At 42.5% G+C, this 27218-nt stretch overlaps 1 protein-coding gene across 7 annotated transcripts in view; it reads left to right on the top strand.

Moving 5' to 3' along the window:
• Nucleotides 1-27218, top strand: part of ARHGAP26 (Rho GTPase activating protein 26) — a 469263-nt gene that overhangs the window by 373524 nt on the left and 68521 nt on the right. For all 7 annotated transcript variants that reach the window (XR_003309454.2, XR_003309455.2, XR_003309456.1 and 4 more), the window contains 2 exons: nt 797-935; nt 14058-14208. Coding sequence is in view for 4 of the 7 variants with exons in the window: in XM_023187730.2 (XP_023043498.1) it covers nt 797-935; nt 14058-14208 (290 nt within the window). In the remaining 3 variants the exon portion in view is untranslated. The remainder of the gene's footprint in view (nt 1-796; nt 936-14057; nt 14209-27218) is intronic.

The following is a 27218-nucleotide window of genomic DNA, read 5'->3' as shown; positions in this document are numbered from 1 at the left end:
TTTTTAGCATGAACTTTTAGAAGAATAAAATCCCCTCTTCCAAAAAAAAAGCTTGTAACTAAATAAAACCTAAATGCTTACAGTGGTTATCTCTAAGTGGTAGAATTGGGATCATTTTTTGTTTTCTTCTGGAGACTTTTCTGCATTTTTCAAATTGTCCATAGTACGTGTGTGTGTGTGTGTGTGTATGTGTGTGTTACTTTTATCAAGATAAACGAGGAAAAGCTCAGCATCACAGATAACACGGAACTGCTGAACTAGACAAAGATGCTGCAGCTGAGGACAATTGATGAGGATTGGGAAATGGTGCCCTGCCCTGCGGCCCTTTATGAAATGTTATTTAAATACATGTTTCACGGTTTAAGAAAGTTATGAAGTAATTGTTAAGAACTTAGAACCAATGAAGAAAGATAAAGGAATTTTTGATTCATTGGTTCTGGACAAAGGTAGTCAAAAACTTCAAGTGCTGTTAACAGACAGTGGCTTCTATTGAGCACAGCTGTTTTCTGTTTCCCTGGAGAGAACAATGAAAAGCCGCTCAGTGGAAATTGTGGCAGAAGAGGTTAGAAATGGAAGTGGGTGGTTATCAAACTCTGGGATAAGCATCCAAACGAGAATGTTTAATGCGATTTCCTAGAAATGTTTCAAATGAAGTCTTGAGCAACTGCCAGTGGTCTTCTCAGATCTTTTCTTGCTGATTCCAAGACACTGCCAAGCTTTCCGTTGTACTGCTTCAGGCCTGTTTTCTTCCCAGTTCACAGATGTGAGTAACCTTGTTGTGAAACTTTGTTTGCAGATATTTAACACCGTGCCCGATATGCCTCTCACCAATGCCCAGCTGCACCTGTCTCGGAAGAAGAGCAGTGACTCCAAGCCCCCGTCCTGCAGCGAGAGGCCCCTGACGCTCTTCCACACCGTTCAGTCAACAGAGAAACGTGAGTCTCTGCTGCTAGGGCCCGCGTGGCATTCAGGGACATCCCATGCTACCTGCCGCGGCTCAGGGTGGACACTTCCAGGTTTCTCTGTGTGCTACTGGCTTTTTGTGTCCTTGAAGACTGTATCATTGTGCCCTCCCACGTGCCTCTGCTGAGTAACCCTGATAGGACGGGAGAATGAAAGGGAAGGGCTGCCGTTGAGGATTCTCTTTCCAGACCTCCTGTGAACAAACAGCTGAGTCTCTTTTCCTCCTGCTCCGACACAATAAGAGCTGAGCTGAGGCACTGCTTCTTCAGCTCCCCTTTTGTTACAATTCCCATAGAGCCAGTGTCCTTTCCTTTTCTCAGTTGTAATGAAATACCCATTAGTGTGAGTCACATGCCCTACTAGAATGTGACTCTGTGAGGGTGGCACCTTGTTCAGCTTGATGTTTTACTCCACCTCTCATGGTGCCTGGCATGGAGTCGACACCTAAAAATATTTGAAATTCATTAGTGAATTAATTAGGGAACAATAGCCTACTTGTTCCAAATACCAGCGTGTTATCACCACAATTATATCACCTCTGTTTTTCACCTCAGGATTTCTGAGTTCTTTGCAATGATCAGATACTGACCCCTAAAATATACAGTATTGTTTCAGCCTTTGCTCTAAGAGAGCCTCCGTCTGCTCATCTGTAAAAGAGAGATAAGAGGACCCACTCATAGGAAGTTATGCAAATTAAATGAAATTATGCATTTCAGCATCTGGCATAAGGCCTGGGACATGGCAAGGGCCAATTACTGAGAGCTGCCACTACCATTATTGGTTACTGTTTAATCACACACAGATAACCAAGTCTGGTACTTTCATGCAGCTGACATTTACATGACACCTCCCAGGGACTGGGAATAGAAACATGGGACCTTGGCTTTAAGGAGTTCAAAACTGGGTAAGGAAAGTAGACAAGTGACTACAAATGTAAGTCAGCATCACAGCTGCTTCCTTAGAGAGACCTACATTGAGAGAGGCAGGGGAACACCGTGGTTAAACACACTCTGGCCCCGGGTCGTCTGGGTGTGATTCTGCCTCTGCTGCTCATCAGCGATGTGTGGCTTGGGAAGTTACCTGATAGCTCACGGCCCCATTCTCCTCTTCTGCAAAATAGGGTTGATGCTTTCTATTTCATGGGGTCGTTCTGAGGATTAAGGCCCTTCAAACGTTGCCAGATGCAGAGTCAGTGCTCAGTAAATGCTGGGTGGTGATGGCACTGGTATTGCCATCATCATCATTATTATTACTCATTTCTGTAAGGTACAGTAAAGGGACAGAGGCAGGACAGTGAGCTACCGTGCCTTGAAGAGGAGAGGTTTCATATCTGGATTGGTATCTTTCTTTTTGTCACAAAAAAGGTGGTTATTTTACCCCCTTGTATTTCTAAAGTAATGGCCTTCCTTACCATAACTCCTAAAAGCAAAACTTCCCATCCCAAAATCCTTACTGCACTTAAAGATGTCATTGAATCTCATCATGTGGCTGTACCTTGCTATATTTAGTATCATTAGGGTTGTTTCAAATATTTTGCTTTTATAAGTAAAGCTAGTATTAACATCCTTGTAACTAAATCTGCTCTTATTTCATGAACATTTCTTTAGATAAATTCTTAGAAGAATTTCTAGGTCAACAGATATACAAGGTTTCAGGACTTTGACCCTGTCCTGGGATTGGCTTTCCTTCTCACAGTGGCCTGTGTTCCTTTTAAATATATCTGGCTGGGCTCACTCTCAATGTGGTCTGCACGTGGCCTGGGCCCCTGCGAGTGTACCAGGGAACACTTGGAACAGAACTGGCCTCACTCACACCTGCTAATGAATAGCCCATCAGGCTATGGGGTAATGTGCTTCTCAGGTTTCCAGGACAGCCACGGTCACCTAATGTTTTGTACTAATCAGTGTACGGTGTAGATTAGGAGAGGCTAGACAGTATTGGTAAATTCCCCTAAGCTTAAAATAGTGCTGGGTATGTAGTTAGACTGAAGCAGAAGCAGCGTTGGAACAAGCTTTAAAGCATTGTCTGGGAGCTCATAAGAATGATGATGGAGATCAGGAGAAAATCAACTAGATCTTTGTCCAAGATTAATTTTATCACACAAGGCAAAGGATGAAAGTTAAGGCTGTGTGAAAGCAGAACTGTCTCCGCTGCAGAGCAAGCTGCTCTGTCCATGTCTGCAGACGGTAGACAGGGGATGCAAAAGGGGAAGAGAGTGAACAATAGGGCCTTTCTCTTAATGTTAGGAAATGCCCCCTGGAAACACGACCGGCACATACAGGTAGGCTCAGATATTTGTAGGGAGTCTAACTTTCCCTCCTTTCTCAGAATAAACATTATAACTGCAAGTCTGTGTGTTCTTTAATTGCAATTTATATGTGTCTGTGTGTATATATTGGTTTATTTTAGAGACCCCTTTTTTTCTGGGAAGCTAGTATACTATCCAAACTGGCATGAAGGGCACCCTGTGGGGGGCCAGTGGGAGAGTTGACTGAGGAAGACTGAGCTAGGAGCTGGAAGGTTCTGCTGGGACCTGCCCCCTCCCGGGTTGTAATCCAGCCACCCATCACTGTTGGGTGAGCAGATGATAATGCACTGTGAAGTTTTCACACAATGCACCTTTCCCTTTGTCTGGTCTATGGACAAAGAAAACTTTTTCCCAGCACTTTGCTGAATTTACTCTTTGGCATTAAAGTACAGGTAACGATTATGCAAATATAATAATTTGTGAAAAAAAGTATGTATTTCCATATAACAGTGATTTCAGTTTGAGGCCTCCTGACACACTTCGCTCAGTGCTTAAACGCCAGTCATGTACCTAACCCCTCATTCACCATTTGTGCCACAGCCACATAGCTCATGTGGCTCACTGTGACTTATTTAATATACTTCTTTAAGTTAACCTTAAAGCAACTTACTTCTTTCCCTGGCTTCATCCTGACACGTAAGATCTCTAAAAACATGACTTCGATGATCTCACTGTATTATTCTCTAATATATGTTAAAATAAATATGTAACCATTAAGTTGGAAAGTGGTCATCCATATCCCACCTTAGAATTATTTTGTGTACCGCTTGTGGAATGCATACCACCATTTGGAATCCACAAACTGGCTTTTAATTTTGACTGACTTCCATCCTTCCTCTTAATTTAAGTACACAAACTCAAGTTCCTTTTGTCCACTCAACTAGGACTGGGTTCAGATATTGTCAGTGGGCTGTGGACACTTGCCGTTCATGTCAGTTTCCTGCTGCGCCCTTTCAGTTCATAGTGACACCTGTCCTGGTTTGATGCGACCTTACCTTTCTTCAGGTTCTTGCCACAGAGCAGATGCCCGGTTGGAGGGATGTGCTGTGAGGGCACACATGCACCCATAGGCACCTGCACATGCGCGCTCCCGCATACCTCTCCTCTGCCTTCACACTTGCCCTGCGATCATTTTCAGAACCTCATTTCTTTTGATAAATCTGTCCACCTGATCTCTTTTGAGTCCAGTCATTCTCCTTTTTCTCTTCGTTGATGTACTTGCAAGTTAATGTTTATTTGGCATTCCATTTGTCAGTACTCTTTCCAGTTCCCCAGTTGAAATGCTTAATGGGGCTGAGGCTTCCAGAGTAGCTCACTTAGGTATTTCCCTCCAAGAGACTCCAGGTGTTGTTGGCAGCATACGCTTTTCTCCCAACCTCTCTGCAGTGTCCTTATTCTGTGTGGAAGTTGGAGCCCATTGTTTGCTCTTAGAGGTGAATCTTAGCCTCGGATTGTCATTTGCCTCTTTCTTCCCGGAGAAGAAGCTCCTCAGGCTCAGGCCTCTGCCTTTGCACCTGCACTTCAGGCTCATGGTCTGGGATATTAGATGATGCTCATAGATATGTGTCTTATTATCCAGAAGGAGTTTTTCCTTCAGTGTAAGAGACCAGGTGTGTGTCCAGGTGCCTGCCTGAGACTCTCTCTCTTTAATCTATGGGTATTAGTATAGTCTTCTCTAGGTGGTTTTTTGTTTTGTTTTGTTTTGTTTTCCTTTTCCTAAACATAAAGCTGTCATCTATTCTTAGAATGAAGAGCTTGATGATTTCTCATGCTCTGTGCTGGGCAGGGACTTAGATCAGTTATAAGACAGCAAGTGGCTCCTTATATCTTAGGCAATGTGTGATGGAAATGGGGCTAGGAGTGAAATGGGACCAGCCTCTGAGATTAAAACTTTGTGGACAAGAGGAAAGGGAATGATGGGGAAATGCAGGATTTAGAAAGCATCATAGCAACAAATACAAACCATCCGGAAACCACTGAGTATTTTAGTGAGGAACAACTAGATATCAAAGTTATCTGTAGACAGTCAAGGAATGTTTTCTGAAAGGAGTTTTGAGAAAGATACAAAATGATGTGAAGATCCCATCCTGGTCCAATAGATAGGAAAGGTGGTCTGTGATGGGAGAGTCTCTGTGCGTAGCAGTGGGTAGCTGTTGTCTGTAGAACTGCGGAGAGAACTGTAGAAAGGTAATTTAGTCAAACTGAACCTGGAAGACATTTTCCTTAGAAATTGATTTTTTGCTTGTCTGTGTTTAATATCTATGACTATATAACTTACCAGGTGGTTTCTTGTGTTGGACATTGTGCACCACAACATCCCAATTGATCTTTAAAATTATATGACACAGGTACCGTCCCTATTTTACAGTTGAAAGGAAATAAAATTTACATTAAATAGTGTACACTCAGGATTACACAGCAACAATGTAGATTTGAACCCTGTCATTCTACCTCAAAGTGACACTGTTAACCAATCGTTATTTTGCTGTCAAATTGTGGGATGGTTCGACAGGAGATGCATTCCATTAGGGTTAGCTGTTGTGACCGAGTCTGCACGCTCATCCTTATCTCCAAGGGAAAATGTTTCCAGTTCCACTTAAGAACCTGGAGTTCAACGTTTCATTAAGCTGGGCGTCTGCCCATAAAATGCTGAGGGGCTGGGGTGGAAGTACAAATGGATACATTCGGTAAAGAACTTTCAGGCCAAACTAAATTTGAACCTCGTCTAATAATAATAATAATAATAATAAAAATAATTATAGCTCTACTTATGAGCCTGCTAACCTCATTGTCTCGTGTCATCCCCACAATTAATAATCCTGTGAGGTAGGTTCTTATATCCAAATTTTACAGACAAGTAAACTGAGGTCGAGAGGTTAAGCAGTTACACTGTTAGCAAATGGCAGAGAAGGGATTTGTACCTAGGTAGTCTTCCTTCCCTATACTTTGTCATCTCCAAAAGAGTGCCTTTGTCAGTTCTTGAGCTACCAAAGTGAAAACCTTGCTAGCCTGAGTTACAGAAGCAATGAAAGCCATCTGTTCCAGCTTCCAGGGCTACATGGGGGCAGCTGAACCATATTGAATGGGTTCCTCAACATTCGTCCTGGCAGGCTGCAGCCACATGACAGTCTCCCCTCCAAATCTAGCACCAACTACACAGAGAGTGATACGTGTTGAACGGTAGCTTTCATATACTCGGCCAAGCCACTCAGGCTCATTTGCAATCACCTTCGAACAGATGGAACGAGGTTTTTCAACTGTGCTGCCAAATGAATGGCAGCAAAGGAGATTACTGTTTAATCTCCAAGTTTCCACACAGATACATCATCCAGCAGAGACTGTACTGGTACATCTAGGTGAAAGGTACTGACACACAAGCTGTACTTTTTCCGGACAACTGTAGAAGGGGGAGCCAGAAGGATTGAAGGGAGCCAGCAACAAGGTCTTGTACCTCATAGATTTCTTCCAAGAGGTTGCAAGGTGACACTCAGGATTTATTCTGTCCCAAATCTTTAGCATTTATACCGAGATGTTGAAATGCGTTTCTTGGAACAGAGGTTCGTAGACTTGAGTGTGCATTCGAATCTTGTGGGGAGCTTGTTAAAAATACAGATGCTTGGTCTCCTACCCAGGATATTCTGAGTCAGGAGGTCTTGGCTGGGACTCAAGCATCTATATATTTAAAGCACCCTAGTGATGCCGATGCTAACTCAATTTAGAGAAGTACTGGCTTGGGAAGGTGGGGACAGTCAGGGTGGCTTGTCTTCTGTCATTAGCAGGACATCTCTTTGAATCACTGTTGGGGTTTGGAGCACCCTGGCATGGTGGATGAAAACAGAGGCTCTGCAGTGAGACTGAGACTGAGTTGTTTTAATGTCATCTCTATCACCTACCACTCTGAGACCTGGAGTATGTTACTTTCCTTTTCTGAGCCTCCGTTTTCTCTTCTGTAAAATCTATCACTAGTAATAGCTTCCTCAGAGGGTAATTGCCATGGTTAAGTGAGCCAGTATATATAAAGTACTTGACGCTGGGCCTAGACCATAGTAAGCACCCAATAAATGTTAGCTACAATTATGGTGATTATCATCAGGCTATAGTTTTACCTTACAACTGACTAAGGAAATATACCCCTCTTTGGAGCCTGCAGATGCAAAGGGGAGGCCCATCTGTAAGGGAAATGCAGAGTCCCCCCGGCCCCTGAAAGAGCCTGTTTGATGCTTGAGTGCAAAAACATCAGCAGCCTAGGACATGTCGTACAGTGTCGGTGGAAGTGGGGGGTGGGAGCAGGAGGGGATTCTTGGGCCTTGTTTTACATGGATCATGTTAACTAGCTGCTGAGATTATAGCTCTGAATGATTTTTTTAGTTCCGTTAATTCATCCTGGACCCTCTCCCAGACAGGCCCAGTGAGAGGTTGAGAATTCAGCTTATGTATTTCTCATGTGTGTCTTCCTTGTTGAAACATGACTGGGAATTCATACTATTCAAAGGCTTACATAATGCCTTTCTCTGAGCAGTCAAAGCTGTAGCATGTGCCCTTTCTCAGGTTGCCTTTGCAGATCCCGGGTGCCCTGGGCACACCTATTTGCTTTGGAAGATGACATGTTTATTCACATGGATTGCTATTGTCACACAGGCTGCAGAAGGTGTGTAAGGTGTTTCTTGGGTCAATTATGTGTAATTACTACACGTGACTGAAAACCATGTTGATAATGTGGCCATTAAAAAATGATGCTGTGGAAAGCTTGTGGCAGGAAAAAAGTTCCAGCTAGACCCATTAAATGAAAACAAGCACATTCTAGACGCATGCTTTTGGCACTATCACCGAGTGAACAAAGCAGATACCATTAAGTATGATGTGAGTCTGCTTTGTTAAAAGCATGACACATGTCTGTGTGTGTGTATATGTATATATTCCTCTGTGTTGCAGAATAATTGGACTTTTACACACCAAAATGAATACAGCTGGAGTGTGGCCCATGCAGGATATTTGTGTGCAGACGCAAATGCTTTTCTATACTTTCTAAGTTGGAAAGAAATGCATATTTCTTATATATTCACTTGTTTTTAAGTTATTAAAAACAAAACTCCCTAATTGTATCTTTCATGTACTATCTCAAACCCATTTTGTAGTGAGTCGTGGTATAAAAGTAAGTAAACGTGTAGTTTCCTTCTTTCTAATGAGCAAGAATATAAGCCATCTGTACGTGGACTCCCTCAGATCCCAGTCAACTGTAGATTAACAGGAAAGCAACTTTTCCTGAAAGCAAGTTCTCACGTAGAAAAGAGGGCTGTCTCGTGAGTAATAGCGTGTCCATTTAACTCTGATCATTCAACCCCCTATTCAACATTCATCAGAGGCCCATTCCTCCCTTGTGGTTTCTGAAATGGTGTTTTAGGGCCAGTCTTTCTCATTGTGCCTCCATGTCTCTTTCCTGTGAATCAGTGCAATCCCAGGCCAGCTACAGTGACTTCCCCATTCTCTCACGAAATTCAGTTTTATTGGCATTTTTTCCCTTTGCAAAGAAAAGGGTTATTACAGGTGCTATAGAGAAAGAGTCAGTCTGTCCACACAGAACCATAATCAGAAGTCATTTTGCTGAAGATCATCTGTCAAGGTTTTAATATCATCTTTCATGTATCATGTACTATGATCAAAACAATGGATTGACTCTACTTTTCACTTTTTTTTTTTTTTTTTTTTTGAGACAGAGTCTTGCTCTGTTGCCCAGGCTGTGGAGTGCAGTGGCATGATCTTGGCTCACTGCAACCTTCGCCCCCTGGGTTCAAGTGATTCTCCTGCTTCAACCTCTCAAGTAGCTGGGACTACAGCTGCCCGCCACCACACCTGGCTAATTTTTGTACTTTTAGTAGACATGGGGTTTCTCCATATTGGCCAGGCTGGTCTCGAACTCCTGACCTTGTGATCCGCCTGTCTCAGCTTCCCAAAGTGGTAGGATTATAGGTGTGAGTCACCGTGCCCAGCCTACTTTTCAACTCAATGTGTAGCGTCTGTCATCACCCAAACTCCTTTTTAAGATTAAAAAAAAAAAAAATGCCCAAACTGTTTTGTATACCCAAACATATTATGCAGACTGCTTTCTAAGATTATTTTTATCATAGGGACTGAGCCTGCTGGGTCAGCCTGAAATGAGACCACCTCAGATTTTAGTGTGGCTTGGCATGTCACTATTATCAGGAGCAAGAGCTACAGGGGGTAAAAATTGCTTCGGAAAGTCTGATTCCAAGCTTCCCATGTACTTGGGTATTTCCCAGGGATGGTAAACTCAGAAATTGCTGTACACTCATCATTTTTTATTGCAAAATTCATTAAGCTGCCGTGCTATAATCATCCCATCTTGTCAAGATGATACATTACAGACTTCATTGCAAAACTTTAACAAGCAGGAGAAAGTACACCTCTCTCCTGACCACAGCACAGGAAAGCCTCTGGGTATTTTGTGTTTGCCTTCCTATTTTTTTATATAAATCTCCTTGTCTTTGTAAAACTTCGCGCTGTCTGGTAACTCCCTTTTCTCCTTGTTTGATCATGTGGAGAGTCCGTTCCCTCCTTTTGGCTCTATGAGGCATCCTTAGAGGCTGTTAAAGAACAGTCCTCTTGCCTCTTCTTTTTGCCCTCTACTCTTAGGCACCATGGAAAGTTGGGATATTAGCTTGTATTCTGACAGAGTCCCATGCATGGTGGGAAACCTCCCGCAAATGTTTCATATTTACCCTCCAGCTCTGTGTATTCAGTGAGCCAGACCTGTTCAGGCCTGCCAAGACGTGTGAATTTGGCTTGGCTCTGTGAGTGCTTTCCTGGCCTCGCCTTTGGGTTCTGTGATAAACAGAGCTCCTGCCTCCCGTGTGTGACGGGGTTGCCATTAGAGTGGGTCGGAGTCACTTGGTAAATATGGAAAGTGAAGTCGCTCAGCTCCCAGATTTCCATGGCAACCCCCAGAACAAGTACAATATCACCAAAATTATTCTGCGGCTTTCCTTTTTTAGTTGCAGTGATTTGGTTGCATACTCATGTTTTTCCGTTCCTGATTTGTACAAAAAACAAAAACTCTGCCCACTGTCATCTTTGGTTTCAAGGACATTCATGGTCCCTGTCTAAAGCACCTGAAAAATTCAGTCACAGAAAATTACCTCTTTCTGTTCCAGCAGCATAAATGTTTGACTGTGTATTATTCCCTTATATTTAATATTTATCTTATAACCATTCACGGAGCCTTAGTGTCAGTGACCCGTGGGCTAGGCACCAGGAGTGGATGGCTAGTGTTGACCTCACCAGCCACATTAATGGATGCCGTGTGGCCTGACAGCATGTCCGTGCCCTCAGGTGGTTTGCATCCTTAAGGACCAAGTTCACATCCAGTTTGTCACTCCTTATAGAACGTATGTTTGTGAAAGCACTGCCAATGCATGCTTACCATTATTTGGGGATTTATTTTATCATTTTCTTGTTGCTGGGGTCTTGTTTTCTGTGACTGATAGAAAGACAGATTCTTGTTGACAAACATGTTTGAGGTGGGCAAGCATTCTCACTGACTTCAACCAGTTTAGGCATACTTCTGAGTTGTGGGCATTCTTTCCTTTTTGTCATGGTCCTCTATGATCTTGTTGACTTGACTCATAACTAGCTGTTTTTCTTTTGAAGCCCACTAGCCTATAATTTTTTTCCTTCAGCAACATAATTGCCATCAGTCCTTCTTATACCTTCTATGAGGATACCAGAGCTGGATTGAATCATCAGTGACTCAGGGAAGTCTAGCTATGTTATTTGAAGGATTTGCTTCATTTTTATTTTTATTTTTTAAAGTGTCTTCTAGACTGCCTGTTCTTGGGCGCTTCTGTCAGGAGCAGTACTCATTTGCCTAGCTGATGAAAAACACTCCTATTTTGAGTGACATTACTGAATAATAATAATAATAATAATATTATTATTATTATTATTATTATTATTTAAAGGAGGCAGAGTCTTGCTCTGTCACCTAGGCTGGCGTGCTGTGTTACCATAATACCTCACCACAGCCTTGAACTCCCAGGCTGAAGCAATTCTCCTGCCTCGGCCTCCCAAGTACGTGGGACCACAGGTGTGTACCACCAGGCCTGGCTAATTTTTAACTTCTTTTTTGTAGAGATGGGGGTCTCACTATGTTTACCAGGTTGATTTCAAAATCTTGGCCTCAAGTGATCCTCCCACTTTGGCCTCTGAAGGCGATGGGATTGCAGGCATGAACTGCCATGCTTGGCTTATTTTCTCCTTATTTCCTTATTGACTCCAAATGCTTTAAAATTTGTCTTGGTATAGTTTGCTGTAACCACTAAAACATTTGACTGGCCATTGATCTTATTCTTATCCTTTCCCTGGAATAATCCTCACCTGCCTACTCACCCTCAGTAAAGATTGTCAGCCTTTCAGCTTAGATCCTCTACCTAGATGTTCTCAGTCTCATTATGTATTGTCTACAGATGATGAAACCTTTCTTCTACAAAATTGTAGTCGCTTTATAGTCAGGCAGTGCCAGGTTTCTGGGTTTTCTTGTCATTTGTCCCAGCAAGGGATACCAATAAAGAGTTGGCCTCTTAGGATGCATATTTGGCCCTCTTGGCTGTAAAACTATGAAGCCTTATGATACATTTTTATACCCTCCTTTACTAATGGATAGTAAGGGAGAAAAATAATCTCCTGCTAACATTTTAGAAAGACGAATATACTTTTAGCAAGATACTGTTTTTAGTTTGTAGAATGATAATCCTCTCCTGGAAAAGTAAATATAATCACAGGAGAAATGTGAGCGATAGTTACGCTCTTCTGTTTCCCAAGAATTCTGAGAATTATGTCACACAAACTTGGCCCTTTAAGCTTCTCAAAATCAGGTTAATAAAACTGTTTCTCTGTCCTGTCCTGTGAAGCAGTAAATGTCTCCAGTTGAAGCCCAGGGAACCGTCCTCACTCTCTTTCTTTATATGGTAGTCTCGAGCTCCTCATGGTCTTTCGGGCATCTTTGTATGCGTGTTTTGTGAAAAGGAAAATCTTACTGATACTGATTCATACTGATAAATGGCACATCCAATCTCTCAGTGATCCCCTTATTATGTAATCTTAGTGTTGTTTTTCTTTCTGGTAGGAAGTTCCCATTTACAGGCCCTGTTAGTCCTCCTACATCTTGGCTCAGTGTAACTCTTTTGGTTTCTCTTTGTTGTCGTTTTTGTTCAAAAATGAAGCTCTTAAAATATGAACAGTTCTAAATCTCAGACATCAGTTCAATCTACTTTTTCCAAATCTACTTTGAGTTCAGTAGTCAGGAGGTAGCCTCATAGGGTTTTGCTCTCTCCTGTGGGGCTTTATCCAGGGCGTTAAGGATTTGCTAAGATATCAGGGGTATTGGGGTGAGTGTGTATGTATTTAGTGTGAGGCTTACTCTAAAATCACTTCATAAGCATACTTTATTTTTACAGACATGATTCGTGCAAAAGGAAAAGTATTTTTATGACACATCACCCTCTTAATTGCCTAAAGAGACCTGAGTTCAAATGTTGGCCTTTAAATTATCATACCAGTGACTCTAGACTATCCTGTGAGGGACATATTGTAACATACCCCTGACTCACTGCAGAAAGGTCCAGGAGTAGCCTAGATATGATGTTTAAGTGAATTAATTGCCAGAAGTATCAGTTGATTTTAGTATGGTATATCTGTAATCAATAGGGGACAAGAATCACATTCCACATCTATAATATTTTGCTACGGCGATGGTGGGTGCCTGTACCATTTAGCTAAATTATCTCCAAAAATTGTGTTTTCCATTCATGATTCTGAGTTTTTAAAGATGGGAAGAACATAAAGTTCTGTTCTTTGAGCGGTATTCTGAAGTTTACAAGATACATTCCTGCCTGTGATCCCACTTGATCCTCATGACAGTTCCACAAGCTGTGAAAGGCAGTTCTTGTTCTCCCCATTTTATAGATTGTTAACCAGGAATCTAAGATCAAGTAGAAATTGCCTGAGGTCACATAGCCAGTCAGGGCTTGAAGAGAACTCAGCTTTTCTGTCTCTTGGCTTGGCAATATTCTCCAAGCGTGAATATGACTGCTGGGACTATGGACTCGGGTATTTTGTTGTTGTTTATAGGCAAACCATTCTGCAGCCCAGTACAGAATGATTTATCAAAGAATTCACTTGAAGTTAAACACCAAGTACATGGAGCTAGAGGCAACACCGAAAGACGTGTCTGAGAAGGGGTCAGGAATTTAGACTGTTGGAGTCATAAGGACATTGGTGGCTGAATAGTAGATCTTCTCTGGTGAGGCTCTGTGGAATTGGAGGTGGGACATGGCCTGATGAATTAGAGCAATACTAGAGACAGGAGTTTTAGAATAAAAGGTGAGTGTCACAGAAGCCAAGGGGATCTGGGTGAATGTGAGGGGGTCTATGAAGGCTTTTCTCTAGTCTGGCAATCTGCCAGTCAAAAGAAGATGCAATTTGTGGTGCCATGGTAGGGCCACTCTTAGAAAAAATCCTGGCTTATATTAAAGGGGAGATATATCCTGTTACGACAAGGAAGGGGGTTTGCTTTAAAATTTCGAGTCACCTGTTCCCCCTTGACTCTTCCTTTCCCACTTTTAATTCTTAACCTTTTCTATGTTGTTTCTTAAACTTCCCTGGGACCAGAGATCTTAATCCAGTCTTATTCTTTATAAATTTTTGTGCGTGTAGCAATACACTGTCCCTGTGCAATAATAGTAATATGGGACTTGTGACTTTTTCCCCCCAGAGGAACAAAGGAACAGCATCATCAACTCCAGTTTGGAATCTGTCTCATCAAATCCAAACAGCATCCTTAATTCCAGCAGCAGCTTACAGCCCAACATGAACTCCAGTGACCCAGACCTGGCTGTAGTCAAACCCACCCGGCCCAACTCACTGTAAGTATGATGTCCAGGTGCCTATCCCACAAGGACTTTGGTCAGCCATTCCACCTAGAATTTGCTATCTGGCTCCATCTGACTTCGGACCATTGTCCCCTGAACATTATTTAAACTTCCTCCCTAAACTGGGAGCTCAGCTGGCTTGTTGTGGGTTTTTAAAGCATCATCATCTCAGAGGGAGTTGTTATTCTTAACATACTGCTTCTTAGCCTTGGTGATTTTTGATTTACCGTCCTGCTGAGATGGCTTTGGTGATAGCTATTGCCTGTGCTGGCTGCTGGGCATGAAAAGCAATTTCTGTAAGTTTTACAAACATCCAGGGACTGTAGCAGCTCTGTGGCCGAGTTTGTTTCACTCATCCGTGTTGTCTCGGTTTCCCTCCCCACTGACTATGTTGGAAATGTTCAGTGCCACCTCCGTGTCTGCTTCCATAAGGAAGAGCCTCTAGGAGCCCTTTGTGTCTTCACATCCTCAAACCTTAGCAAGACTATGACTTCTTAACAGATACTATTAAAGAGAAGAACCCTTTTTGCTTTATTTTTGGGCATTGAGCACCCATAGTCAGGACAATGAGTTTGGGGGCTGGTTGTCTAGCCCTCCACAGAAACTAGATCTACTCTGCTAGGATCAGAAAGTTCTCCCTCATGGTTTCAACCCACATTGCTTCACATGCTTCTTTAGACCATCCCATAAATCTTGTCAACTAGTGCCTTTGCAGAAAGAATGTGAGGCCATGACCAGAACAGTTGGACTCTCAGGCTACAGTTATGTAAGACTCAGGAAAAACAGAGATGATTTTGCCTTTCTCTAAGTGAAAATAGATTGAGGTTCAGCCACAGACTGTCTTCAGGGCGGTTGTTTCACGTGGGGAGACACTAGCATGGCGGTGAGATGCTAGGATGTCAGTAACCTTTTCCTGCTGCTCCGCATGCCATAGTTTCATGACAGCACCCTGTCATTCAATTGCTATGAGGTATTTACAAATCTGCAAAATGAGTCTGATAATGCTTTAGAAGACACTAAGGGCTATTAAATACTTGGGAGGAGAGATGACTCCAAAATGGACGTAAGAGGTACATAATAAAAATGTTACTATACTGTAGGATGAAATCTTAAACTGAGAATATCAGGTCTTTTTAGTTGTTGGCAGCTTTAAATCATACTGATGTTCAGGAAGTTTAATTATTTGCCTGTTGAGTGGTAAATCGCATGTTCCTTCACCAAGAAGTGGACCAGTGCCTCAGGACCTCAAAATAATTGAATTTGTTTGGCTTATGGGCAGTGAGTCTCTTCTGGTTCTCCATAGCTGGGCTTGCCTAGGGAGCCTCCCTGCCTTGAGGTTTGGCCTTCTTTTTTTTTTTTTGAGACGGAGTCTTGCTGTGTCTCCTGGGCTGGAGTGCAGTGGCCGGATCTCAGCTCACTGCAAGCTCCGCCTCCCGGGTTTTTACGCCATTCTCCTGCCTCAGCCTCCGGAATAGCTGGGACTACAGGCGCCCGCCACCTCGCCCGGCTAGTTTTTTGTATTTTTAGTAGAGACGGGGTTTCACCGTGTTAGCCAGGATGGTCTCGATCTCCTGACCTCATGATCCGCCCGTCTCGGCCTCCCAAAGTGCTGGGATTACAGGCTTGAGCCACCGCGCCCGGCCAAGGTTTGGCCTTCTTAGGCTCTCCTATACCCGCTTTCCTAGACTTTAGGGAGATTCTATTTTCTTTACTTTTTTTTTTCTTAATTTGTTTTAATTTTCTGTACCTAGCAGTCGCTGAAGTTATTTCTTGCTGTGTCTGAGCAAGGTTGAATTTCTAGCCCAAGTTGCTTAACATCCCCTGATTTTAGCCAGCCACTACCACTGAGTGGTCTGTAATTTTTTTTTTTTTTCAGTAGCTGGTAGCTGTGAGCTCCTGAGTCACTGCTGAGTACAGTGTGTACAAAGAGGTTGCCTAAGCAGCTAAGTGGAAAAGGGGGGTGTGTCTTTTAAACAGGTCCTGAGGAGAAGGCTTGGGATTTTTTATTTTTTAAGTGTCTAGATACGATTTTTTTTTTCCATAACATCCTAGGAATCGCTCTGCCTACTTCACACCACCCAGAGGGACTGTTCCCTGCCTGGTACAGATCTGGGGGGCTTTCCTGGGGAAGGGAGGGTGATAACAGGAATGGTTCTACTTGTATGTCTCCGGAGGAGGATTAGAAAAGGAAGTGTGGGTGTGCCTCCAACAAGACCACTGTCCTTCCAAGCCGAGTGAGTCGCTGATTGATACCTTTGAGTCTTGAGGTCAGGGAAGGTTGTTCCCCGAGGTAGAAGCAGTACCCGCACCAGCACTGATACCAGCGTCTGCCACGGTCCAGAGTGAGAGCCATGCCAAAGTCCCCCATAAGCTCTGCAGGCAGGCTCACAGCCACTTCTCAAACCCAAGGCAGTGAGGTGATTTTCCTGGGTTCCTGTCTCCCTGATATTTTCTGCCTGGGATTTGCTGGCGTGGATTATGCATGGCTATTAGGCAGTCCTAACAAATGGACCCACAGTACTTTCCCTGAGCAAATTGATTCCGAGAAATCTGTCGGCATACAGATGTGCCATGGTAACAATCACCCGAGACCACTTGGGTCTCAGCCCCAGGTGTGGACCCTTTTGTTCCTGCCATCATTGTTCGGTTGGAAGTGTCCAGAGCTCCTCCAGTGGGAACACTTAATGATGCAGATGAAAATGAGGAACATAGGTGGGCTGGGAGGATTACCATTAGCTTGACTATTAAATAGGCATGAGGTACGGAACCAGCCGCCATGAAGCTATCTGTTCTTTTTATTTCACTCCTTTATTTCACTATTTTTTGTAATGACTGGGATATCATTATGACCAGATAGAAATCTTAGCGAAAGAAACATGTTTGTAACTCATAATACAGTGGTACCTCTGATGATACATTTTGCGGTATTATTAATCTTCCCTAATTCTCCAAGGATATCAGGGCCCTCTTATTTACATGAATGTAATGCTAAATCAGACATCAAAATTAGAGATGCTATTATTCTACCTGTGCCAGGGCAAGGCTGCTGGGTTTAAATCTTTGGCAGGCCCTCAGCTTGACTCCTGAAGTAGCCTTCTCTCCTGAAGAACAAAGGACAATTGGTAAGTCAGGACCAAAGTCCAGCTAGTCTGAAATTGTTAGCAACTGTGGCTGAACCTATTTTATGCCCAGACCCATGCATGCCAAGCTACCTGGGGTAAACCAGAAAAAGAGGGTTCCTGTCTTCCCCAAGAGTTCACAGTCTAGCTAAGGAAGAAAGGCAGTGGCATATGGCAGTGCTAATAGGGACTTACAAGTCATAGTGTGTTTAGATTTCAACCACTATTAACTGAGTATCTGCTGAGTGCACACACCAGGTCGAAGTAGTGGGAAAGGTCGGGTAGATGGAGTGTGAGGTGGGCATTAGGAAAAACTTAGGTGGATGGATGAAGAGCATTCCAGGTAAGAGGGATGAAGGAGGCAGAGATGATCCAGAATGGATAAATGCATTCTGCAGACATGTATATTAGGGGAGAGGGGAGCTGTAATTCCTCCGGTACCACTACTACCAAAAAAAAGACTTGAACGAACCTTTAAAATCAGGAGATTTCACATAAAATTCAGATTTCATGCTGGAACAATTGGACATCCACATGCACAGAAATGAATCTAGATACAGACATCATACCTTTCACAGAAATTATTTCCAAATGGACCATAGGTCTAAATGTAAAATGCAAAACTGTAAAACTTCTAGAAGATAACATAGGAGAAAACCTCGGTGGCCTTGGGTATAATTATGACTTACTAGATACGACATTCAAAGTATAATCTGTGAGATAAAGGCTGGTTAAGTTGGACTTTGTTTAAACTAAAAACTTCTGCTCTGTGAAAGACACTCAAGAGAATGAAAAGACAAGCCACACACTAGGAGAAAATATTTGCAAAACACATATCTGATAAAGGATCAGCATCCAAAATATACAAAGAACTTTTAAAATTCAATAATAAGTAAACAAAGAACCCAATTAAAATATGAGCAAAAAATATGAACAGATACCTAACCAAAAAGGACATACAGGTATCAAGTGAGCATAAAAAATATGATTCACTTCTTATGTCTTCAGGGAAATACAAATAAAAACAACAGTGAGATACCACTACACACCTATGAGAATGGCCAAAATTCCAGAACACTGACAACATCGGATGCTGGCAAGGATGTGGAGCAGTGGGAACTCTCACTCATTGCTGGTGGGAATGCAAAGTGATACAGCCATATTTGGAAGACAGTTTGGTGGTTTTTCACAAAACCAAACATATTCTAAGCGTACAATCCAGCAATCATGCTCTTTGGTATTCACCCAAATGAGTTGAAATTTATGTCTACACAAAAACCTGCACATGGATTTTGTTAGTAGCTTTATTTATAATTGCCAAAACTTGGGAAGCAACCAAGATGTCTATCAGTACATGAAAATGGATAAATAAACTATGGTGCATGTAGACAATGCTATATTATTCAATGATTTTTAAAAATGAACTCTCCAGCCATGAAAAGACATAGGGGAACTTTTAATGCATATTGCTAAGTAAAAGAAGTCAGCCTGGCAGGGCTCAGTGGCTCACACCTGTAATCCCAGCACTTTGGGAGGCCAAGGCAGGCAGATCACTTGAGGTCAGGAGTTTGAGACCAGCCTGGACAACATGGTGAAACCCCATCTCTACTAAAAATGAAAAAAAAAAAAAAAAAAAAAAAAATTAGCTGGGCGTGGTGGTGTGGGCCTATAGTCCCAGGCTCAGGAGGCTGAGGCAGGAGAATGGGTTGAACCTGGGAGGCAGAGGTTGCGGTGAGCTGAGATCACGCCACCACACTCCAGCCTGGGCTACAGAACAAGACTCCATCTCAAAAAAAATAGAAATCAATCTGAGAAGACTATAGTATGATATAATACCAACTATATGGCTTTCTGGAAAATGCAAAATTACAGAATCAATAAAAAGATCAATGGTCGCCAGGGATTCCGGGGGGAGGAACAGGGATGAATATTTGGAGCACAGGGCATTTTTTTCACGGTGAGACTATTCTGTGTGATGCTCGAATGGGATATACACAAGACATTATGCATTTGTCAAAACCCATAGAACACAAAGACTGAATGCTAATGTAAACTATGGCCTTTAAGTTAATAATAATGAACCAATATAAATATTTGTTCATGAGTTGTAACCAGTGTATTGCGTTAATGCAAGTTGTTAGTAATCAAGGAAACTCAGAATGTAGAAATAGAGAGGGTATGTGTAAAACTTTCATGCAATTTTTCTGTAAACCCAAAACTGCGCTAAAAAATAGAGTCTATTAATATATCTTTTTAAATCCAGATTTCCAGCTTCTTTTGAAATTTCGGAAGAGGTGGCTATACTAAACCTGTGTGGAACTTGGGAGCGGATGATGCTCTCTGGTCTCTATATTATCTCACAGCTGGCCTTCTTCACTTTTATACCTAATGCCTGTAGGCCCATAGTCAATTAAAAATGGCCACAGAATCTTTGGAATCCCTCCCATTAAGAGCTAGAGCCCTTGAATCTAGGCTGGCCTTTACCCTTTGACTTATTTTGGCCAATAGAATGTGGAGGAAGTGACATCATGTGCCTTCCCGAGCCCAGGCCACAATGCCTCACAGCTTTCTCTCTCATCCTCTTGGAACACAGTCACCACGTGAAGAAGCCTGTTGTAGCCTCCTTAAAGATGACAGATTACGGGAGAGAGAAGCCCAGCTACCTCTCTCAGCCCAGCTCAGTATCGGGACCACCAACCAGTTGAATGCAGCTCACCTGGGTGAATCAGGCAAGACCAGCCAAAAGCTTCCCAGACAACGTATAGGTTCATGATAAATATCACATTGTGGTTGTGGGAACCCAGTGAGTTTAGGGTGGTTTCATATACAGTGATAGTAAACTGATACAAGGCCTGTGAGTTTGTGACCTTGGAGTCATGGGCAGCTGTCTTGGGATGGGGCTGAGCTGTCTGCGTGCATAGAAAGGTATGGAAGGGTCTCACTGTAGCATAGTGCAGCATGGAGACTGGCCTCTCAGTTTTCAGAATCTTCTTGGAAAGAAAACAACTCGTAACTGAGATTCTAAGAAACTTAAGAAACAAAATTTATGGCTAATGGCAGAGGCAAACAACAAAGGTGGCTCAAACATTGGAATGGAAAGCAGGAAACCCTAGGTTTTAGTTCTGGCATCAACATTGCCTGGCTGATGATACCAGTCCCTGGACCTGAGCATGCCCACCACCACCACCTTCCACTCTCTCTGGTGGAGGAAGTGGGGCTTATCTACCTCCAAGGGTGAGGGTCATTCAATGGGTGCTTACCGAGGGCTGCAGAAACAAATCGTTCTCTCCTTCTACAATGACCAGTGGGGCATCATGCCAACTCCCTTCTGGGAGAGAGTGATTTTAAAGGAGGAAGTAAACAAATGCTGAGAAAGAAGTCAGGGGACGGCCCACCAGGGACATAACATGCTGCAGTAATTTCCCCAAATTAGAAACGACTAGGTGAATGCCTTCTTTAGACCACAAAGATTGAAAGATTGAAAGAAAACTAGGAGGGCTGGGATGATTACCGCAATGACGGAACCCAACCTTGGAGTTCTCTCTGCCTAAGTGGTCCCCACCCCTAAAAAATAACGAACTGCTCAGTAGGCTCATAAATAAAACTAATTTTTTCTCGTCCTTCCCCCTTAACACACACTCTCATGCATTTCCAAGTTATTTCTGGTGACCTAAAAGACACGCATGCCAAACGCCTGCAGATTCTGCCAGAGTCAACCTTCCTCTCCTGTCTCAGTGGCCAGAGAACAGTCCCTGGAATTCAAAGGATAAACAAGGCCTGTGTCCAGACAGAGCTGTTTCTCTGAAACATTGCTGGCTTCTGAGTTTGATTCAGCTGCTCTCTGATGAAATTCAGGGAAAACTTGCCTTCAGAGATATCTCTCAGATTTTACGCATCTTCAGCTTAGCTGGTCAGCATTCATTCCACAAATATCAGTTGAACTCCTACCATGGGCCTGGTGGTGTTCTGAGTGCTGAAGGTACAGTGATTTAAAAATATTTTTTTTAAAAAAAAAGAGTTTCTGCTTTCATGGATTTTATATTCTAGTGGAGACAGGAGATAAATCAGTGTTTAACACAGTATATCACACAGTATATTGAGAAGTCCCAGGGAGAAAGCTAATGGAGAATCAAGGAGATAGGGATTTGGAGGGGAAGGAGGCAAGTGACGTCAGCTCTCTGTACCTCAATTTTCTCATCTGTAAAATAGTGTGATCATAACCTCCTCAAATAAAGTGGCATGAAAATTAAGTAAGATCATCTTTTATTTACATATTTTAGTACTGTGTATGGCAATTATTAGTATTATTTTGGAGGGCTACCCCCACACACTATCCTTACATTTTCTCCAGTCCCTCAGCCATGGTATGTATTTTTCCTGTGCAGAGAAATGTCCCTGGCTGTCCCACTCACCTTCCCCCACCAGCCTCCTACCTTGAGTCTGAGACTGGAGCTATAACTCAGTCCAGGCTGTAAGTTATCATTGAAGAGGAGGAAGGAACTTCTGCTGTAGAGGCAAGTGTTACCCCTCCTTAAAGCAAGACCGGCTAGGGTAGACACGCCACGCCCTGTTCCTGGAAGATTTGGAAACCTCTAAATCCCACAGGGTACCTGATAAGTTGTGTGCATAGCTGTTATTTATTGAGACCAAATGCATGGCAAAATGTATAATATGCATTAGACAAGTGATAATTAATGACATATTTTTTTAAAAAAGCAATTTTACCATCCCCATGCTATTTTATGCCAAAGGGTTACACCCAAACAGGCAGCTATGATTTTACTAGAATTGTCTCTATTTGTCATCCTTTGGAATGTGGGGCTTTGAAAGAGGAAGTTTTCCTCTGTGGCTGGATCAGCTTTTTGTGGAGAAGGATGTTTCCTTTTAGATTGAGGATTCTGTTTCTCACCCACCTCCAAGCAGAAAAGGTCTCTTCAGACCGGTTTGCCTGAAAACTTGGTGACATTCCTCACCTTTGGAAATAACCTGAACGCCTCATTGTTCTCAAGAGGATTCATTTGCCTCTCCTTGCTCCCCACAGTGCCCTTGGTGATTCCAGCTTACTTACTCGTTCATTGTTGTTTCTTGGACGTGCCAGATACCCTCCCTCTGTCACCTCAGGCTCCTGGGCTGTGGAAGCCACAGCTCCGCCCCGTAACTAGGCCATGTTCCCTTGACATTTTCAGTTTGTTACTGGTGTGACCCATTTTCTGAGTGGCTTCATGTCCGCTTTTCCCTTTCCCTAAGCAAGATCTCACTCATCAATCAGGAGCCCAGCTGGGCTTCCCTTGGTTGAGGGTGGAGATTCCTGCCTCCATCCAATTTGTATTAGATAATGGGTTTGGTTATTAGTGGTGGTTCTTCTTTTTTAAAATATAAAAATTGCTTGAGACAGCCCTCACACTTGATGACCCAGTAGGATTTCTTTCCCAAGCACCAGGGACCCACTGGTGACACTTGGATCTCTACGGCCTGTCAGCAGAGGGGGTATGGGAGGAGGTAGGGGCAGGGCGCTGTTTGAATGCCTAGCCACATCCCTGTTTTCCAGCAGAGTGGAAATCGCAAATGGAAAAATGTTTTCCTTTACACATATTGTTCTATTCTTTTCTCCTGTATAAGCTAAAATCATATAAAGGGTATGTATTTTCTCTTTAAACTTATAAATCTTGCTAAATAACCTAAAACAGTTTCCAAAAATTGCCCTGATGTACAGCACATGCTTAAAGTCTTGGGGTTTAATTAAAGGTATGAATGACTGAATTTCATTTTGAATTTATCTACCCTCAAATGCCTTATGACACTGTATTTTATTTGTGTAAGTTTAGGCATTTTAAATCTCAAATTTTTGGTAGAATATATGGGAAGGAAATACACTTAAGATTTTGCATGGCTTTTCAGCATTGTTATGCCTGTAAGGGAACTTTGAAGGAACTCTAAAGTGTTATTTTTCTTATTTAGGATTAGAATTGTTTCTACCTCTGTGTATTTAATCTGAGGGATCTTATTCATAGATTCAGATTCTAAATTGGGTAAATTAAAAGTACATTAGAGTTCAAGTACTGCTTTTGAAACCTTTTTTAGTCAATCTGGAAAGCAGATGCTTACTTAGCTAGGAAAGCATTCCTAGTTGGAAACAGCCTTAGAATCTTGTTTTTAACTCCTTCTCTGCATTAGGGATCTGGAGAGCCATGCGGGATCTACCGTAGGCTTCATTTGGTCTCTATTACACTGGTCTTCCAAGGCAGACTCTTAGTTCCTGTGCACTGGTTCTCGGAGTGTGGTCCTGGGACCAGCATCATTGGCGTTACCTGGGAGCCTGTTAGATCTACAGAATCTCAGGCCCCACCCCAGACCTACAGGATCAGCATATTCTAGAAGGAGGGCCCTGTAATCTGTGTTTTACCAAACCCTGCAGATGATTCTGATACATGCTCAAGTCTGAGAGCCATAGTGCATAGTGATCTAGTGCGTTAAGCTCATGGACTTCCACCAGAATAAAATCAGGACTTACCTCAGTGTAAAGCTCTCAGGGCCAAGCCTGTGTCATCACCAGCACCCTCTGATTGTCTGGCAGTGATGACAGTACTGGGGCTTAACTGAGCTCTGCCCGTGGCCTTTGGGATCAGTCACAGCTTATACAGCTGAAGAGGGATGGGTTTGCTTTTCACAGGAACCTATTAGCTCACCAGTGCTGCACTTTCAATCTCCCCCAAAAAACCCAGTCAGCTGCTTTGCAAATGCGTGCCTGTTGGTTACAAATCAAGACAGGGTGGATGCATCAATTAAGCCAGTAGATATTTTTATTGTTTATCTATGGTGTGCGTAACATGAAAAGACCAAGATGTTGGTATTGACAGAAAAATAGCTCCCAGGCTATGTGATACTGAAGGTGATGGATGAGCATCAATGTGGACAGATTACAGATGTCTAAATCAGCATTTTGCAAACTGGTACAGGAAGGGAAGGGGGCAAGAGCTGCATTGGACTAAGTTCAACAGATTCTTTTTTTTTTTTTTTTTTCTCGAGACAGAGTCTCACTCTGTCATCCAGGTTGGAGGTCAGTGGTGTGATCTTAGCCCACTGCAACCTCCACATCCTGGGTTCAAGCAGTTCTCCCACCTCAGCCTCCCAAGTAGCTCTGACTACAGGTGCACACCACCACATCCAGCTAATTTTTGTATGTTTTGGTAAAGACAGGGTTTCACCATGTTGGCCAGGCTGGTCTTGAACTCCTGACCTCAAGTGATCTGCCTGCCTCAGCCTCCCGAAGTGCTGGGACTATAGGCATGAGCCACCATGCCTAGCCAGTTCAACAAATTATTGGCTAGAGAACTTCTGAACCTTTAATAATGTCCATCATGAAAGGGCATCTGTTATGGTACATTTCCTTAATACATTGACCATAGTACATTATTTCGACAGCACTTCTCTTAAGCCTGTTGAAACAGCATTCCATGGTTTAGAAAATGCTATTCTAAATCAACACTCTACTTTTGAGGGGGAAAATGTATTTCTCATAATGGATGGCATTATTTATGGTAAAGATCCTTCCAGAGAACAGAGATTTTGTTTATAGGTAAGTGTATGACCACAAATAACTTTCTGAAGACTGAAATGGGTTATAGGTTTATATCATGTGAAAAGCATCGGTAAGCTTGAGAATCTGGGGCAGAGCAAAGCCTGTGTGGCCTGATTGTGGATCTACAATCCACAATTGTAGATTGTACCAGGGTCAAGCCTCAGCTCTGCCATTTCCTAACTGTGTAAACTTGGGAAAGTTATTTGCTATCTCTGAGCTAAACCTCTTCCGTGAAATGGTAATAATAATAATAATAATAATACCTACTTTTAAGGTTATAAGATAATGCCTTCCTAATACTTAGTAAATGGCCTCGTTCAGAGTATCAGTCAATAAAACCAATCAATAAAAATTGGTTTCTACTATTATTTTTATTCCTTATTATTTGCTCTCAAACTGCCCCCACTACCAATGAACAAACCCCTAGTGTTGATTTCTTCCCATGGTGGCAGCAGATGGACACTCAATATTTATTTTTGTTTATTTGTTTGATTCTGATGTAACATAAAGCAACACAGATTAAAAACATTGATATAATTAACTATAAATAATAAAATACACTGAAATCAGTAGAAGTGCTCCTCTTCCAAGACAGGCATCAAAGAGCATTTGGTCAAAGGCCCCTACCCTATTGTTCCTCCGTTGGGTGGAGTCAACTGGAAACTACACTAATTAGACTAGAAACCAATTGCAATCTCAACTCTCCACTGGGGAAGAATTTAGCCCCAGGAATTCCTCTCCAGCCTAGGACTGTGTGTTGATTTGACTGTCATTATGGCAAAAAGGAAAAGGACTTCTGAAAAAAATTTTATCTGGAAATGTAGCATCTTAGTCATTCACTGCATTTGCACTATCAAATTCTCTTCTAGTGTCTATCACCTTCCTTCACAAGGAAGCAGTGGAGTTCTAAGACATTGCTTTAATGTTCCTTGTAATATTCTTTACAAAGTGAAGGCAGCTGGTGATGGGGCTATTCCCTGGCTGTTGTCAAAAATACTCAGAAAAGGGATAAAATAGCTGTATTACACACTACTCTATTACCTCTTGTTACCCTATACAGAAGTCTTTTCTTCAGAGAAAACCAAGATGTTATTGTCCACAAACAAATAAAGACAAAGGTGTTCATCCAAGGATGACGCATTATGATCCTAAGAAGAAACTTTGGTGCATTTGAAATAACGTAACTCAAGGAGGGTTTATTTACCAAAGAGTTGGTGCCGAGGAATCACAAGAGATAGTACAGTAAGTCAGGGCTAGCAGCTGCTGCCCAGTCACCACCCTTAGCTAAGAGGACATGAGAGGAAAGTGGTACAGGATCCCAGAAGGATATACGAGTTGGTGCCTTGACAGGAGCAGTGACCTTTGGTCAAGGGACACAGCCAGACCTTTCAGAAATGGAATAAATGCCTTGGCCCTCTCCTTCCACTGCTAGTCTAAAGAGCTCCCCATTGGTGAACCCAACAGGAAGCCAGAGATTGCAAAAGCCCTGTTGAAGAAATCCGTGCTGGTTAGATCCCAGAGAAGAGATCAGGGTTAAGATTGTGTCTGGAGAGGCAAATTAATGATGTCCGAAGAGTGGAAACAGCAGGAATAGCTATCAATAAAGGACAGCCTAAATAAATGGTAGAGTTGAGTACTGTCCAGTACAACAGAGGCATTAGGTAGTTCTGTATGTGCTGGTCTAGAGCTACCTTCAAAGGCACATTAAGGGGGAAAAAGAGGTGCAGGACAGTGTGCAGCTGTGACTCTCAGTCCAGACAGCACATTAGCACCACCTGGGGAGCCTAAAATAAAATATACCAACACCTAGGCCCCTTCCCTGGAGCCTCAGAGTTAATTGATCTGATGTAGGGTCTAAGTTGTGGTGTGTTTCTTAAGCCTCCCAAGTGATTTTGATGTGCAGCTAGATTTGAAAACCATCAGTGTACATTATATGATAGTATTTTATATAAGAATCCAGGGATATAGACACACATGGGTGGGTGTAATATCTGTAATATTTCTGGGAAGATACAGGGGAATGAATCCGTGTGGTTTTCCCTGAAGGAGGCAGATGGGATGGTGATCTGTGGCAGAAGGAACACTGACTTTTCATTTTAACACTACCCTCTTGTAGTGTGGGATTTTTTTTTTTTTTTTTTTTTTTACATGTGCATGCGTTGACTGTTTAGCTTCAAAAACTCAGAAATACATTTGCTTAGTTTTGAAATGACCATCCATTCATTCATTCTCTTAAAGCTTTGGAACATGTCTTTGTGAGAAAAGATTTTTCTTTTTTTCTTTTTTTTTTTTTTTTGAGATGGAGT

This window comes from Piliocolobus tephrosceles, chromosome 4 (assembly GCF_002776525.5).
Source record: "Piliocolobus tephrosceles isolate RC106 chromosome 4, ASM277652v3, whole genome shotgun sequence".
NCBI lineage: Eukaryota > Metazoa > Chordata > Mammalia > Primates > Cercopithecidae > Piliocolobus > Piliocolobus tephrosceles.
The sequence above is the reverse complement of the archived record's forward strand: the minus strand, read 5'-3'. Positions and strand labels throughout refer to the sequence as shown.